A 17,342-nucleotide genomic window follows, 5' to 3' on the forward strand; every position below is an offset into this window, starting at 1 on the left:
ATTCAGAATCTGCAATTTCACAGGTGCTACCATTACTGCCTCCTGCCTGCAAATTGGGATATTAATGAACATATGATAACCACATTAGTGACACTATCTAATGGATTTCCATCCATAGAGCCTGTAGGCACAACACCTTTACACCGCGTTCCAAATTATTATGCAAATTCTATTTAAGTGTCACAAAGATTAAATATTTTGTTTTTCAGTTTAATTCATAGATGGCATTGTGTGTCAGGGCTCTTTTGATCACTGAAAACAATCTCGGACACCTGTGATAATTAGATTGGCCGGTGAGCCCAATTTAAGGAAAAACTACTAAAGGAGGGTGTTCCACATTATTAAGCAGAGCACCATTTTCAAGCAATATGGGAAAGAAAAAGAATCTCTCTGCTGCCGAAAAGAGTGAAATAGTTCAATGCCTTGGACGAGGTATGAAAACATTAGATATTTCATGAAAACGTAAGCGTGATAATCGCACTATTAAGAGATTTGTGGCTGATTCAGAGCACAGACGGGTTCGTGCAGATAAAGGCACATTGAGGAAGATTTCTGCCAGATCCATGCATCGGATCCAGAGAGCAGATGCTAAAATACCATTACATAGCAGCAAACAGATATTTGAAGCTGCTGGTGCCTCTGGAGTCTCACGGACATCAAAGTGTAGAGTTCTCCAGAGTCTTGCAACTGTGCATAAACCTTCTATTCGGCCACCGATAACCAATGCTCACAAGCAGAAACGGCTGCATTGGGCAGAAAAATACATGAAGACTAATTTTTAAACAGTCCTGTTCACTGATGAGTGCCGTGCAAACCTGAATGGTCCAGATGGATAGAGTAGTGGATGGTTGGTGGACGGCCACCCTGTTCCAACAAGGCTGCGACGTCAGCAAGGCGGTGGTGGAGTCATGTTTTGGGCCGGAATCATGGGAACAGAGCTGGTCGGCCCCTTTAGGGTCCTGGAAAGGTGTAAAGATGACCTCTGCAAAGTATGTGGAGTTTATGACTGACCACTTTCTTCCCTGGTACAGAAGGAAGAACTATACTTTCCATAATAAAATCATGTTCATGCAAGACAATGCACCATCTCATGCTGCAAAGAATACCTCTGCATCAGTGGCTGTTATGGGGATAAAAGGAGAGAAAGTCATGGTGTGGCCTCCATCCTCCCTTGACCTCAATCCTATTGAGAACCTTTGGAGCATCCTCAAGCAAAAGATCTATGAGGGTGGGAGGCAGTTTACATCCAAACAGCAGCTCTGGGAGGCTATTCTGACATCTTGCAAACAAATTCAAGCAGAAACTGTCCAAAAACTCACAAGTTCAATGGATGCAAGACTTGTGAAGCTGCTATCAAATAAGGGGTCCTATGTTAAAATGTAACGTGACCGGTTCAAATGTTTAAAAAGTTAAAATGTTGTTAAAAGTTTGATTGAAATAGCTTTTGATTTCAGTAAATATGCTGCAAACACAACAAATGACAATTTTCAGTTCTTTTACAACCTATAAAGTGTTTTGAAACTTACTGTGCGTAATAATTTGGAACAGTGCATTGTAAGTTTTTTATGTTTAACAAAAATACTGTTATCATTAGGAGGTTTGTTCAATAAAATTGTACTCTTAATAGTTGATAACATGAGAATTAGGCTGACTGTTATTTACATCAATTATTTAGGTAAATGAGAAAAATATCATTTGCATAATAATTTAGAACACGGTGTAGTAGTGAAAGTTACACCTGTGTGTCAGAATCTTCTCCAAAAGACCTTTTTGTTTGTTGAACCCTCTTTTCTTGAACACTTTTAAATGATAAGTTCAGATTTATAGAAAAAATAATAAATGCACACATTATTGCAGAAAAAAAAAATGTGCATTTATTATTTTTTCCTGCAGGAGCATGGAAAGCATTGCCCCCATGATCAGTAGCTCACAAGTGCAATGTCAGGATTCTGCAGACAAGCCTTGCAGCTTTCAGCCTGTACCTCTATACTGGCTGCCAGTTTAAAAGCTGCAGTACTTGTGAATGAACTACAAGGGCTCTCATCAGCATCTTCACAGTTCATTCAGAACTACAAGCTATCTGCTGATATTACTTGCGGTTCATTCATTCATTCATTCATTCACAGGAAACTGAATAATTGATGTGGCTGTGTAGGTGGAGCCGCACACGGCTGTGCTTTTTCAAAAAATGACAGCTGATGCAGAGAGAAGAACCTCTGACTGCTGTCACAAGGTAAGGGGGATCAGGGGAGAAGTAACAGGAGCTGGAACATGTTACACGTTCCAACCTAAATATGTAACATGTTCCAAAATTGAACTTGTGCTTTAAAAAAATCAAATTTTCTAAAAGCAGGCACCCAAGAAAATAAAATAGTGATAGGTTAAATTTTTATGCCACACAATATTCGCAAAACGGTTTACAAAAAGTTTTTAGTAAGCAATACACTAAAATTAAAATGATTATAAACTTTATTTTTTTAAACATAATAAACATGTCATACTTACCTCCTCTGTGCACTGACTTTTCACAGAGCAGCCCCAATCCTCCTTTTCTAGGGTCTCCTGCTGATGTGCCTGGCTCCACCTTTTCAGTGAATGCCTCCATAGGAAGCCTCTGCCTATAGGGGCACTTCTGCAGGCTTGTTCCCAAGCCATGCTGCCTGCATCTATAGACACACGCAGCATGGCTTGGACCGGTGTCTGCTCTCTCAGGACAAGATTTGATTAACAGCAGCAGGAGTCTCCCGCTGCTATCAATTTGCCCTGTGAGCAGGGCAGAAAGTAGAGAGCCGCTGCTCTCTGGCACAGAGCTGGATCGACATGGGGTGCAGGTAAGTAAAAGGAGGCTGGGGGGATGTCCACTGACACAGAATGTTTTTTTTACCCTTTCATTTTAGAGCACATAAATGCATTATATTTCCCAAATTTTTGATAAAATATAAAAGATGATGCTTTAAAAGCCCCTACGAGTCACCAGCTTAGAGTTAACTGTGAATAATGGGCCTATAATTATTGCTCTCACTAAATAAAATGTGTAGTGCAAGTGATGTTTTCATGCATAGGCACTGTACATGCATGTATGTGAGGGTGGGGAATGCTCAATTTTGGGGGGTAGTTTAAGTGCTTGGGTGGAACTTTAAGATTTTGTACATTTTTTTTCTATTTAACTTTTTTTATCACATAAGAGACAAAAAGTGCCTTATGTGATGCATTTTTGGTGACAGATTATTTTTAATGAGACATCAGGGGGTCCAGAGCCCCATGGTGAGGTTGGCATAGCTGGGTGCGAAATTAGCCCCCATGGCAGTTCCCATGATTTGCAGATAAATTTGGCCATCAAACTCAAAATAGTTATGGGTTAAATAGAACTCAGTGGTTTCAGCTATGAATCCAGCTTGTCTTGATTTAAATGAGGGATGCTCTGTGAGGGAATGTCTAATTGCACGGATACCGGCATCATGAGGGATAGAGGTGTAAAGAGAACAGACATCTAGTGAGGCCCAGGAATATGAGGTGTCCCAACTGTAAGATGCCAGGATCTCAAGAAGGTGTGTACCATCTCTGATATGTGCAGGCAGATTCTGGGCCAGCAGTTGTAGGAACTGATCTATTTATAATGAGAAGGTGCTGGTAATGCTGTCCATAGACGCTATAATGCTACGTCCAGAGGGATTGGTAGCATTTTTATGGATCTTGGGCACATGACAAAAATAGGGAGTGGCATAATATTCTCTATTAAAAAAGGCGATGTCTTGTTTGGTAATTATTCCTACATCGTATGCTCAATGGATGAGGGCTTCGATCTGAAAAGAGGACAAAAGGTCCTGGGGCAATGGTTTATAAGTGGGGACTGGATAGAAGCCTTAATGTTTCAGAAAGGTAATCAGTTTTGTTTTGAACAACTATACCACCACCCTTGTCTGTGGGTCTGTAGGTTTGATGATCAGATTATGGTTAGTGGATAGGTCTTAGGGCTCTGAGTTCACCCTGGGAGAGATTACTTTTTTTGTGATGAGAATTGGAGGTTTTTTGGCACATCTGTAGGATGACTGCATAAACAACCTGGTAGAAGGTTTGTAGGGATGGACCCTTGGCATGCGTGGGATTGAAGATTGATTTGGGTTTAGGTTAATGGACCCAGGATGAGCAAGGTGGGTGCCTACTGATAGAGGACAGGGAGACCAGTGAAATTCAACTTTCTCATCTCCACTCCACTTCTTTCACTGACCTGGAAGCAATGTGTAAAAATGTCACTTCCAAGTCCTGGTGTCAATGTCCCTAGCTAGTATGGCTAGGGAACCATGTAAAGAAGCTTGATTTACACTCCATTACATTCATTGGAGGACAGGTGAAACATCAGGGGGCTATTAACTCCCTGATTTCTTATTAAAGAGAACCTGTTGCCAGAAATGCATCACATAGGGGACTTTTTTGTCCTTGATTATGTGATTAAAAAATGTTTTGTAAAAAAATGTAAAAGGCTGAAAACATTACACCCAAGCACTTAAAATCCCCCCATGTGTGATGCATGTATTCCCACACACTCCACAGTGAGAGCAATATTTCTAGACCAAATATTCACAGTTAACTATAAACTGATAACCTGCAGGAGCTTTTGGAGCCTGTGGAAAATATAGGATACTGACGTTTATAGCTATTCATGGACGCACACAGTTTTACGTTTTGAAATGTTAGGTGTCTATTCAATCAGTGCAACCTCATTTTTTAAATATTTTTTTAATGGGTAATTTTTTGCATTTGTGTGCCCTAAAATTTGCATTAGTGTATTTTTTACAGAACTTGCATGTTTCCTAAACTGTTGCGCTAACATTGTGTGACATAAACAATTGAAACTACAACTATTTTGTTCTCTAGGGTGCCTGCTTTCAGAAAATATATAATGTTTTGGGGTCTTATGTAATATTCAGGTCTAAAATGATTTTTTAAACATGTACACAAAAGATGCTAAACTGCCTCTGGCAGTGAAGCAACTCTAAAAAAACAAATACAAATAACATTATATGAAACAAACTAAACTAAACTACCCTAAATACACTGCCAAAAACACCACCTAGATTAATAAAATAAAGTTGTTTTCTTTCAAGCAAATTTCAGCGAGATGTCACTTCACTAATCCATTCACTGAGCAATAATGTACTTACCCTATCACCACTATTTTAAACAGCCAGGTATCTGGAAAGTCACTCCTTGGGGCATGCGGTTTGACCTTGTCTTCTTTGGATTTAGGATATAAAATGAAGTCATAAATTAATAGTGGTACAAGAAGTTGCTATGGAATGAAACAGAATCTGTCATAAAACAAAATGTAGAAGGTGTATATATTGGGATTGATTTAATAAAAACAAATAGGACATTAACTTCTGAATAGAATCTTCTTTTAGCTTAGTAAATTAGATGGAGTTATGATGAAGGACACAGTCAGATCATTAGAACAACTATGGGGTATTGCACCACTTACAGGAGAAGGACGCTAGGTACAACCAAAAGATTAGGGCACCATCCAGGTGCGGCCCCTGCTGGTGGCCGAATCCCCTATGTGCAACACACATGTTCATTTAGCCAGCAGCATAGAGACATAGTACCAATACAGAACTAAGTAAACAGGGTGGGTGCTGTGTCATTCAATGAACTCAGAGAAACGGATTTTACACTGAGAACAACAATTCAATTCTCGCATTTATTTATTGAAGGACACAGCCAGATTATTAGAATGACCATAGAGACATCCCAAAGTAGTGCCAAATATCACAGTGGGGACAGAGATTAATCAACAAAGTGAACTATCTCTTGCAGACTCCTATATATCTGCCCAGGAGCTCAAGGCCATGGCAGAATGAGCACCAACAAGAAATGGAGGTTACCATCCGGAGAGAGAGTAGGCTTGAACCACATTCTGGCAAATCCAAAAAGATATGTTTAAAGAATAAATCTCCAGTTTCATCCTAAGACCAACAGAGACGATGAACATGAATCCGTGTTTGGAATAGGTTTAGTAGTGTTGCGGTAAACTCTAAGAGCATGAACTACATCCAAAATATGAACAGCCACTTCCTTAGGATGGGCTTGGTTGTGATATAAGGAAGGAAAAATAATGTCCTATTCCAAATGCAATGCTGACACCACTTTCGACAGGAAGGACAACCAAAGGTGGAAAACCACCTCATCTCAATGAAGAACTAAAAATGGCTATTTACAAGAGTGAACAGCCAGTTCATACACTGTAAATGCCAAGGTGATGGCAACCAAAAATGCACCTTTTGTGAGAGCAGATAGCAGAAGTTCCAGAATGTTCTCAAAAGGTTTTTTGTAGGACAGAAAGAACTAAATTCAGATCCCATGGCATCAAGGGTGCCTAGAAGAGAGGACAACCCAAGTAACCATTTGAATGAAGGTCCATACTAAGGAGGAAGAGGCCAAAGGGCACTGAAAGATGATAGACAGAGAAGAAACAGGGCCCTTCATGGTACTAAGAGCTATCCTCTGGTCCACGCCAAGCTGGAGGAAGGCTAGAATGTTTGCCACAAGAGACCTGCACCAGACAAAATAAGCCTTCCAGGTACAGTAGTGAATAAATAGGAGGGTAGACTAAGGGCCATTAAAGCCAGTGACTGTAAAGCAGCGTGAAATACCAGTCCTTGGCACAAAAGATCCAAGCAAAGAAAGAAACACCAAGGTGTGTCAGCCAGGAGATGAACAAGGTTTGAGAACCAAGACCTGTGTGGCCAATCTGGAGCCTCCAGGAATACCCTTTTATTCTATCCATAGTAAAACATGTTGTAGGAGAGAAAGCATAGATGAATGTGCACCCATTCTATGGGGCTAGCAGAGCATCTGCCGCCCAGGGGTTCTTTATTTCAGTGATGAATCTATGAACATTTCAGTTGAGTCTGAATGCGAGTAGGTCCACATTCAGAGTTCCCCAATGAAGAAAAATAGGATGGAAGGCATTTGGATGGAAAGACCATTCTTGATCTAGGCTTTGCCCTCTGGGCAATCTGATCAATGCAGAGCTGCCACAGCTGGTCCTGCCATAGAAGGGAACTGCATGCGTTTGCCAGCAGTGATGAGGGACTGCCAGATCTATATATTTGACCTGTCACTGCATTCAATTGAAGGCAAAAATCCATCAACAGGAACAGAAAAAACAAATAGCAGACAAAAATTCTAGGTCCTAACTCAGCAATGGGCAAACTACGGCCCCCGGGCTGTATATGGCCCGGCGGACCTTTTAATCCGGCCCGCGGAGCTAGGCTCCCGCTAGGCTCCTCTCACAGTCCGCCCTGAAGACCGGTGTAGCATGAAAATCTGTCTCCTATGAGGATCTGTCCCCCTCGACGTATCTGCGCATGTGCCGGAGATCGCCGATCGGCTGCTAATGCCTGAAACTGGCACATGAGCAGATACGTCGAGGGGGGCAGATCCTCATAGGAGACAGATTTTCATGCTACACCGGAACAGCGCGGGAACACGGCGAGAGGAACGCGCGGAGCAAAGGTAAGTGAATTGACACAGGGGGGACTTGGGGACTTAATATGGGGGATGAATTAATATGGGAAATGAATTACTATAGGGGGGATGAATTACTATATGGGGGATGAATTACTATATGGGGGATTAATTACTATATGGGGGATGAATTACTATGGGGGATGAATTACTATATGGGGGATGAATTGCTATGGGGGATGAATTACTATATGGGGGATGAATTACTATATGGGGGATGAATTACTATGGGGGATGAATTACTATATGGGGGATGAATTACTATGGGGGATGAATTACTATATGGGGGATGAATTACTATGGGGGATGAATTACTATATGGGGGATGAATTACTATGGGGGATGAATTACTATGGGGGATGAATTACTATATGGGGGATGAATTACTATGGGGGATGAATTACTATACGGGGGATTAATTACTATGCTTACTATGGGGGAATATTACTATACTTACTGTGGATGACACATACACATCATTCATCTACTCTTGGTCCGGCCCCCGGGTCCAATATATGAACCCATTGCGGCCCTCAAGTCAAAAAGTTTGCCCACCCCTGTCCTAACTCCTAGGCACTAGACAAAAGTAATGAATATATGTGTTGCAGATAGGAAGGTTTGGCTAACAGCAGGGGCTACTCCTGGGCGGTGTTTTAATATTTTGGTTGTACTTAGCATCCTACTCCTGCAGGTTTCACAATACCCCATGGTCAATCTGATTATCCCGGCTGTGTCCTTCAATGAATGAAAGAGAAAAATCTTTTGCAAAAAGAACAGCCTTTTTGCCTCCACATTTCTATTATTAGACACGTAATTAGGATGTATTTTGAGTCATCCATAGCACAGTGTTGATAATAGAACTAATAACAGGGGTAGTTCATGAGCTTGATCTAAAATTTAACGTAAAAATATAGGCAAAACTTTATTTTTTTTTTCATTTTAGATTAGAGTAAAGAAGGGTTATAACCCCTGTCAATGTTTTCTGCCATCTGTGTCCCATTGAGGAGTTTTACCTTCATCTCCTGTCCCATAGCCAAAACAGAAAGTGAGTAGAAATCCCTGCAAATTAGGGGAATCCCTTGAGGCTCCCCAGGTCATTGGAAGACTTCCACTCTATCACTTTTCTGGGAACAACCCAAAAACCAGGATTTTCTTTTACTTTCATTTTCATGGATATGGTAAACAGGACAAGTAGAGAAGGTGAATCTCCCTAATAGGGGCATAGTTTGCAAAAAAGCTGTTCTAATCCTTCTCCACTCTACACAGAACTATAAAAAACTTTTGCCTTTTGTTATGTTTTTACTTAAAGTGGAACTAAAGCATGCAGGCTGTTTATTACAGAATCTGATGTGGGTTCCACATATATCTGCAATATGTGTGCAACTAAAACCTGTTTATAATGTAACTTGTCAGACAGTATCATGTTGGTTTTTTTTGCAGTCTACAGGCTAGCTGGTAAGTGTGCTGTGAAATCTTGTTTGTTGTGCTGAGTAATGCCCTTCCATGTGCACCTTACTGCAAAAGCTTGTTATAAATTGGAGTGGTTGCCATTTTTGTATAGCTTGTTCGCTGGATTTGGTGTGGGGACACATTGGACACATTCAGCTCCCTCTGTGCTATTTCTGGACTTTTAATATGTCCAAAAGATGCATTCTGATTTTTAAATTTTTACCTCTAATGGCACCTTATGCCACTTTTTTGCTTTTTTTCAGGCAGGAACAGAAGGCTGTTCTTTGTATTTTTGTGCACAATTTAATAACAAAGGATTAAAACTTCCCAAGGCCCAAATGTATAACAATACCAGGGACTGAAGCCCAATGAAAAAAGCAACCGGTTGAGGACGGGGATGGTTCGTGGAACAGGTGAGTGTCTGTTTATTAAAAGTCAACAGCTGCAGTTTTTGTAGCTGCTGATTTTAAATTTTTCCACAAGTGACTGAAATACTGCTTTAAGTACCTGAATGTGGCTTGATAACAGCCTCCTCCAATCCCATGCCCAGCAGCACTGACATGGAGAGGGAATGGCAGAACTTGAGGCCAATTAGACTCACTACAGTGCACTCTCCCTTCTCCCTGCTAAGGGACATACTAATAGAAGGGAGAAGGATGTGCTCATCAGATTGTTGCTACCCTTCCATTGTCCAGTAACAGGCTGAGGACAGGGAGGTGATTAAACAGTGCCATTTATATACAGGAGAGAGGAATCAGGTCATCAATCTGGCTCTGCTGTGGGATGTCCTTTGTACATCTTAGGACCAGATGAACATTTGTTTTTCTTCGGCTGGAAAACAATTTCCTTATAAGTATTTCAACTGTGTAATAGCTTTTCATCTAGTGTTCACAGTAAGTAAGCTAAATAAAATGGCACCTTTTTAGGCAGTGGATCAGTAAACAACAGATCAGAAGCTAAAGAAAATTAGGCCATGATATCTGACTAAAGAGGTGAGTTTAAATTGTGCACTGTAAGGTGTGAAGGGTCAGTGCCAAGTGCAGGATATTTTCTGAGAAGACAAACAACAAATTGGTAGAAACTACCTGAATAATGTACATATTTTATGTTTCAAACTACATTTAAAGAGTTTAACAGAGGAATTGGAAGTACCTTTGGTGTCATGTTTTTTCTTGGATGTATAACGAGGGGCAACCAAGTTGTCAACACATTCCGCTGGCTTCTTGACATGAGTGTTGGTGATTAACCTTAGTTGGTTTACCTAGGTAGTCAAAGGTAGTTATTAAGTTTCATGAATAACTATGAAAAACCAAAGAATTAGAAAGATTGTCCCAGTTTATCTTTCAATAATATGTTCTGTTTAGGTGAACTCCTAGTTTTATTTTTAAAAACATTTTCAGAGTAGAACTTGCATGGGCTATAGCAGCTGCTAAATGTGAAAAAAACTACATTCTTAAGACCCACTACACCAGAAATTAATTTCTCACTGCAATACACATGTATAAAGATCCTGGCCAAAAATTGTTTTTATAATGTTTTATACTTACACCTAGGCTGCCACTGTCAACCTTCTCTAAGCTGCTAGTTCCTCAGCTTCACTGCTTGGTCAGTGATGAATATTGAGCAATTATGCAGGTCAGGAGCTCAGGAGTTTTAAGCTGCATAATTGGTCCCTGGTTAGGGAATCACTAAGCAATAAATCTAGAGGATTGGTGTGACAACAGGAGAACTAGCAAATTGTGAAGAAATGTATCATTGTAGGAATAGCAGCACAGTGGCTTAGTGATTATCACTTCTGCCTAGCAGCACCCGAATCCCAACCATGGCACTACCTGCCTGGAGTTTGCATGTTCTCCCTGTACCTGTGTGGGTTGTCTCTGGGTACTCCAGTTTCCTCCCACACTCCAAAGACATACTGGTAGGTTAATTGGCTCCTGTCTAAATGGGCCCTAGCATGTGTATGTATGAATGTGAGTTCAGGACCTTAGAATGTAAACTCTATGAGGGCAGGGACTGATGTGAATGTACAATATACACTATATTGCCAAAAGCATTGGGTCACCCCTCCAAATCATTGGATTTAGGTGTTCCAATCACCTTCATGGCCACAGGTGTATAAAATCAAACACCTAGGTATGCAGACTGCTTCTACAAACATTTGTGAAAGAATGGGTCGCTCTCAGGAGCTCAGTGAATTCAAACTGGGTACCGTGATAGGTTGCCACCTGTGCAACAGGTCCATCTGTGAGGTTGCCACCTGTGCAATAGGTCCATCTGTGAGGTTGCCACCTGTGCAATAGTGTCAGGGAGCGAGGAGCCAGACACACAAGGAGGTGCAATTAAAGGTAGGTTTGTTAACAAAAACAAAACAAGTCTATGCAAGTCCAACAGCAACAGCGGAAGACTTGGTAGAACAGTAGCCAGGAAGGATGGTCGCCAGAGCTGGGGTCAGAAGCCAGGAAGGATGATCGCCAGAGCCGGGGTCAGAAGCCAGGAAAGATGGTCGCCAGAGCCGGGGTCAGAAGCCAGGAAGGAGCCTTGCCAAAGCCGAGTCGGTATCCAGGAGAGCAATGAGAAACTAAACAGGAGCTAGCTGCTGTGCAACAGACAGGACACGAATGCAATGGACAGCTACAAACATCAGACTTATATGTGATAAGCCGCCACCTCCTGGGGGAGGAGCCGCAGAGGGCTGAAAGCATAAAGGATCCCACAATGCTTTGCAGACACCTAAGATGGATGCCAGCACATGGAGCAGCACAAGCCCTGAGGAAAGGTAGGACCTTGACAAATAGGTCCATCTGTGAGGTTGTCACCTGTGCAATAGGTCCATCTGTGAAATTTCCCTGCTACTTAATATTCCACGGTCAACTGTTAGTGGTATTATAACAAAGTGGAATCAACTGGGAACAACAGTAACTCAGCTACGAAGTGGCCACATAAAATGACAGAGTGGGTCAGTGCATGCTGAAGCGCACAGTGCTCAGAAGTCACCAACTGTCTGCAGAGTCAATAGCTAAAGACCTTCATACTTCATGTGGCCTTCAGATTAGCACAACAACAGTGCGTAGAGAGCTTCATGGAAAGGGTTCTCATTGGTGAGCAGCTGCATACAAGACTTTCATCACCAAGTTCAATACAAAGCATCGGATGTAAGTGGAGTAACGAGTCAGGTTTCTATGTCTGGGAAATTCGATGGATGTGTCTGGGTTTGGCAGCTGACAGGAGAACAGTTCTTGCCTGACTGCATTGTGCCAAGTGTAAAGTTTGGTGGAGGGTGAATTATGGTGTGGGGTTTTTTTTCAGGGGTTGGGCCTTGCCCCTTAGTTGCAGTGAAGGGGATTCTTAATGCGGCAGCATACCAAGACATTGTGAACATTTTCATACTCCCAACTTTGTGGGAACAGTTTGGAGATGGCCCCTTCCTGTTCAAGCAAGACTGCACACCAGTGCACAAAGCAAGGTCCATTAAGACATGGATGAGGGAGTTTGTGCAGGCCAGCGAAGTTCCTCCACCCCAGAGTCCTGACCTTTGGGATGAATTAGAGCGGAGACTGTGAGCCAGGCCTTCTTGTCCGACATCAGTGCCTGACCTCACAAATGCGCTTCTTGAAGAATGGTCAAACAATCTCATAGACACACTCTTAAGCCTTGTGGACTTCCTTTCCAGAAGAGTTGAAGCTGTTATAGCTGCAAAGGGTGGGCCAACTCAATATTGAACCCTACAGACTAAGACTGGGATGCCATTAAAGTTCATGTGCATGGGGGGCGTAGTCTGACATGCCATGTGAGCGGATGTTCTATCTAGCAGCTCCGGGCTATCCTCTGACAATCCTGCTTCATCCTGATCACCCACACCTGAATTATGGCTCATTTTGCCCCTGACTTGTAGGGAACATCGCTACATTTCTGACTGACAGCTTAGTGGATGAGAAGAAATCGCAAACAGCCTCTGGCTAGGATAAGCCCTGGCACCCGCTCCTGTCAAGAACCACCCTGTTGGATGTTCTTACCACTATCAAGGTAAATCACTCTGATGTGATGGGGAAGGTGGAGGAACTCAAACTTGATCTCACTATCATGCGCCAGGACATGCATAAGGTTCGAGAGCAGGTGTCAGCTACTGAAAGGTGCATTGGTGATTTGGAGGATGTGTTTAACCCTCTCCTGCATAAAGTAATTCCTGCGGGGGGTTAAGTTAAAGCTCTGGAAGATAAGGTGGATGACTTGCAAAATCGCCACCACAGAAACAAATTGCGGTTGGTGGGCCTGCCTGAAAGAGTAGAAGAGTCAGATCCGGTGGCCTTCCTGGAGAGCTGGCTGGAGCATGAATTTGGCCATGGCTGCTTGTCCACCTGCTTTGTGATTGAAAGAGCCCATAGAGTCCCAGGTAGGCCTCTACTTAAGGGTAGTCCCCCTCGCACCATTGTGATTTGCCTTCTAAACTACAGGGACAGGGACTCGATTCTGCATGCTGCTTGCCTGAAAGGGAGCCTTCACATCAACATCGCGGTGGTATCCCTCTTCCCTGATTATTCTACTGTGCTCTGCAACCTCAGGGCCGAATACCAACATGTCAAGCAGAAGCTCCATGAGAAAGGGGTGAAATACTCTATGCTCTTCCATGCTACTCTACGTGTGGTACACCAAGGTCCAGTGCACTTCTTCCAGTCCCCTAATATGGTCCTGCCATGGTTTGAGTCCCTGCCACATCCAGCAAGATCTCCTTCCAACCCTCTGGTGCCTTGATGGTTTTGCCAAAGATTCATCGTGCCTACGAACACGCTTTCCCCTATCTTGCAGATGGGAATTCATTATCTATCACCCTGCAAGGAGGACTTCTACCCTTCTGGTTGTCTGCTACTGCAGAGTTTTACTTTTGAATTCCTGTTCTACTGTTTCTTTTTCTGAACATTGTTCTTCATTTGGACTGCTTTGGGACTTCAGGTCATGTTTCCAATGAATGTCCTCAGTTTTGGGATTTGTTTATTACACATATAAAGAAGTGCAGAAAATGGTAGGCTGCTCAGCTAAAATGATCGCAAATGCTTTAAAATGGCAACCAAAACCTGAAAGACGTGGAAGAAAGCGAAAAACTACCATTCGAATGGATAGAAGAATAGCCAAAATGGCAAGGACTCAGCCAACAATCAGCTCCAGGAAGATCAAAGAAGGTCTAAAGTTACCTGTGAGTACTGTTACAATTAGAAGACGCCTATGTGAAGCCAAGCTACCTGCAAGAAGCCCCCGCAAAGTCCCACTGTTGAAAAAAAGACGTGCTGAAGAGGTTACAATTTGCCAAAGAGCACATTGACTGGCCTAAAGAGAACTGGCGCAACATTTTGTGGACTGATGAAAGTAAGATTGTTCTTTTTGGGTCTAGTGGCCGGAGACAGTTTTCAAACACTGAATTCAAGCCACAGTACACTGTGAAGACAGTGAGGCATGGTTGCGCAAGCATCATGATATGGGGATGTTTCTCATACTACGGTGTTGGGCCTATTTATCGCATACCAGGGATCATGGATCAGTTTGAATACATCAGAATACTTGAAGAGGTCATGCTGCCTTATGCTGAAGAGGAAATGCCCTTGAAATGGGTGTTCCAACAAGACAACGACCCCAAACACACCAGTAAACGTGCAACATCTTGGTTCCAGACCAACAAGATTGACGTTATGGAGTGGCCAGCCCAAACCCCGGATCTTAATCCAATAGAAAACTTGTGGGGTGACATCAAAAATGCAGTTTCTGAGGCAAAACCAAGAAATAGTGAAGAACTGTGGAATGTAGTCCAATCATCCTGGGCTGGAATACCTGATCACAGGGGCCAGAAGTTGGTTGACTCCATGCAACACAGATGTACAGCAGTTCTCAGAAACAGTGCTTATACAACTAAATATTAATTAAGTGATTCAAAGGAAAGCAAAATCTTCAAACATTTTTCAGTTTATATAGTGAATGTTTGAGTTTGTAAAGAAGAATACAAACACTGCTATTTTTTTGAACAGTCTAATATTCACTTTTCTTCAATTTTTTTAGAGGAACAACACAAATTTGATATATTTTTCTTCATGTTTTGATTTGGAATAGAATGTGTAGTGTTCCCAATGCATTTGTGTGTATGGAAATAAAAGCTATTAGAAGGATTTTGAGCTTTATTCACTTTTTTCAACACACTGCTATTATTTTGAACACAACTGTACATTCTATGAGATGTATCCTGCCTCCACCATTATGTATCATGCCTCCACCATTACTGCTGTTTGTATATTATTTAGGGTTTCATTAATGACGAATAGAATAGCTATTAATATACTTTTACAGCTGTGGTGCTCATAGAGAGAAGCGGCATTTGTAGACATGTGCAGTTTGTTTCATTCCAAATTCAAATTTAAATAACGAAACAAAGCAAATTTTTGTTCATTCTGCGCATGCCAGGTCAGTTGTCCATGCCCCTCTTCCCTTGCTTATTCACAGAATGATATGTATTTTGTGAACCTTTCACAAAATACTTGTTCTGTGAATGCATAAGTTGAGAGAGGCATAGACAGTGTGGCTTCTGTCTATTGGAGCTAAAGCCACAGAAGTATATTAATAGTTATTCTGTTCATCATCAGTGAAACCTAAATAATACACAAACAGCAGTGCAGCTGCTATGTATGAGAGCCGCAGATCTCCTGTTGCAGCACCCGAGGTATTGTGATACCTATACATTCATTCCATGGGTGAACCTAAATACAGAAATGGCAGCGATCCTTGAGGCGGTATATACCCCACGGAACTAAACTAGCTGTTACACAGCACATTTTCAGTATTTTTGCCTGGAATTCATTAAAAGGAGAACTAAAGGCAACATTGTTTTGCATTTTGGATAACCCTTTTCAATTTTTACCATTCGCGTCCCATTGATGAGATTTACCTTTACTCTCTGTTACATTGCCAAAAAAGGAAGTAACAGGAAATCCCTTCAAAGTGATGGAATCCCTAGTGGACACCAAGGTCAAAATAACTATTGTCCCCACTGGAAGATTTCCCCTATTTTCCTGCTGATGACAACTCTAAATTTGAGTTTTTCTTTCACTGGCTCTCTTGGTGATAATAGTAAACACGATAAATAGAAGGGTGAATCTCCCTGATGAAGGCAAAAGACAGCAAAAAATAAAAAAACCTGACAGGGGGTTCTCTTCACTCTATCCTAAACTAAAAAAACCTTTGCTTTTAGTTATACTTAGAATGTTGATGTATAGCCACCTTGTAGTGGCCTAGGCTCCAAAAAGGCTCCACAAGGATCATTCTGAAAACTAACATAGATACTTACAGACATCATTTAACTGCAAAATAGTTGGCATGAAATTTATATACATACAATTAACAAAAATTAAACATGGTATAAATTATAGATAAACTGTTAAAATTCAAGGGAAGTAAATGCATGTGGTTATATAGACATACCTGAAACAGGAATGATGTATCAAACACCCGATTCCAAGTTCGGATGCTTGTCTGATTTTCTGGGCATTCTTGATCTGGTTCATCATCATCTCTAAAATATCCATAGGGTCTTGATAGACTCCTTTGCTGAAGTAACATAAAGAAGGTATGCTAGTATATATATGGAAATACTTGAAGTTCCAACTAAAAAGTAACTCAGAAAGTACATTTCTGATAGGCTCCAGGAAACACTGCTGAAGGATAGCAGACATTATGTTGTTTTCAGATACATGGGTGCAGGGCCGCTGTTAGATATCACGGGCCCCCGTACAGCATACCTGACAGGGCCCCCTCCCACCACCGCCAGAGAAAATATCAAAATTATATTTATGGTAAAAATACACTAAGAACGTTATTAATGTACACAATCCCAACAAAATTCCTGTTAAATCTAAATGATAAAACTGTACTGAGTTGATAAATAAAGCTGTGTGTGTAATTGAGGTCTTGGGGCTCATTCTCATGGGTGCTGTGGCCTGTAGAGTGTAAATCAGTGGTTTGTTTATGTGGCTGGAGCTGCTTGGAGCTGTTTGCAGGCAGCCTATGTTACACTATGGAGACACTGCAGGTCCTAATTTGACAAGCATATAGGTGCAGGTGTACAGCCATGAACTCAGACAGTGAACATTCAGGGCCACTTCCCCACACCTGCACACCTGTCAGATGAAAACCTGTGTTCATACAGCTGCTGTGTCCCCATAGTGTAACAGGTGGCTCCAGCCACATGAACAACCCACTCACTCATGCTGTACAGGCCAGAGGACCTGTGTGAATGTGGTATGTTTGACAATTTTTTTTCCTCAGCCCATTCATTTCAATGGGCTGCCTAATGTGTGGGAACATGCAAAAATACTTCAGGCATATTATTTTAA

The 17,342-nt window shown here is 41.8% G+C and overlaps 1 protein-coding gene across 2 annotated transcripts in view; it reads right to left on the reverse strand.

Moving 5' to 3' along the window:
• The window catches only part of LOC149451740 (alpha-2-macroglobulin-like protein 1), a 148,792-nt gene that overhangs the window by 70,071 nt on the left and 61,379 nt on the right, over positions 1-17,342 (reverse strand). The window contains exons 16-18 of one of the 2 annotated variants that reach the window (XM_089690337.1): positions 16,432-16,557; positions 10,129-10,237; positions 5,163-5,232 (exon numbers count right to left, since the gene is read on the reverse strand). In XM_089690337.1, coding sequence (XP_089546463.1) covers positions 5,163-5,232; positions 10,129-10,237; positions 16,432-16,557 — 305 coding nt within the window. Of the gene's footprint in view, positions 1-5,162; positions 5,236-10,128; positions 10,238-16,431; positions 16,558-17,342 lie in introns of both variants that reach the window. The other variant, XM_089690336.1, reaches the window with a different exon arrangement.

Source organism: Staurois parvus, unplaced genomic scaffold, assembly GCF_062004578.1.
Source record: "Staurois parvus isolate SC_StPar_1 unplaced genomic scaffold, SC_StPar_1.0 ptg000525l, whole genome shotgun sequence".
Taxonomy (NCBI): Eukaryota; Metazoa; Chordata; class Amphibia; order Anura; family Ranidae; genus Staurois; species Staurois parvus.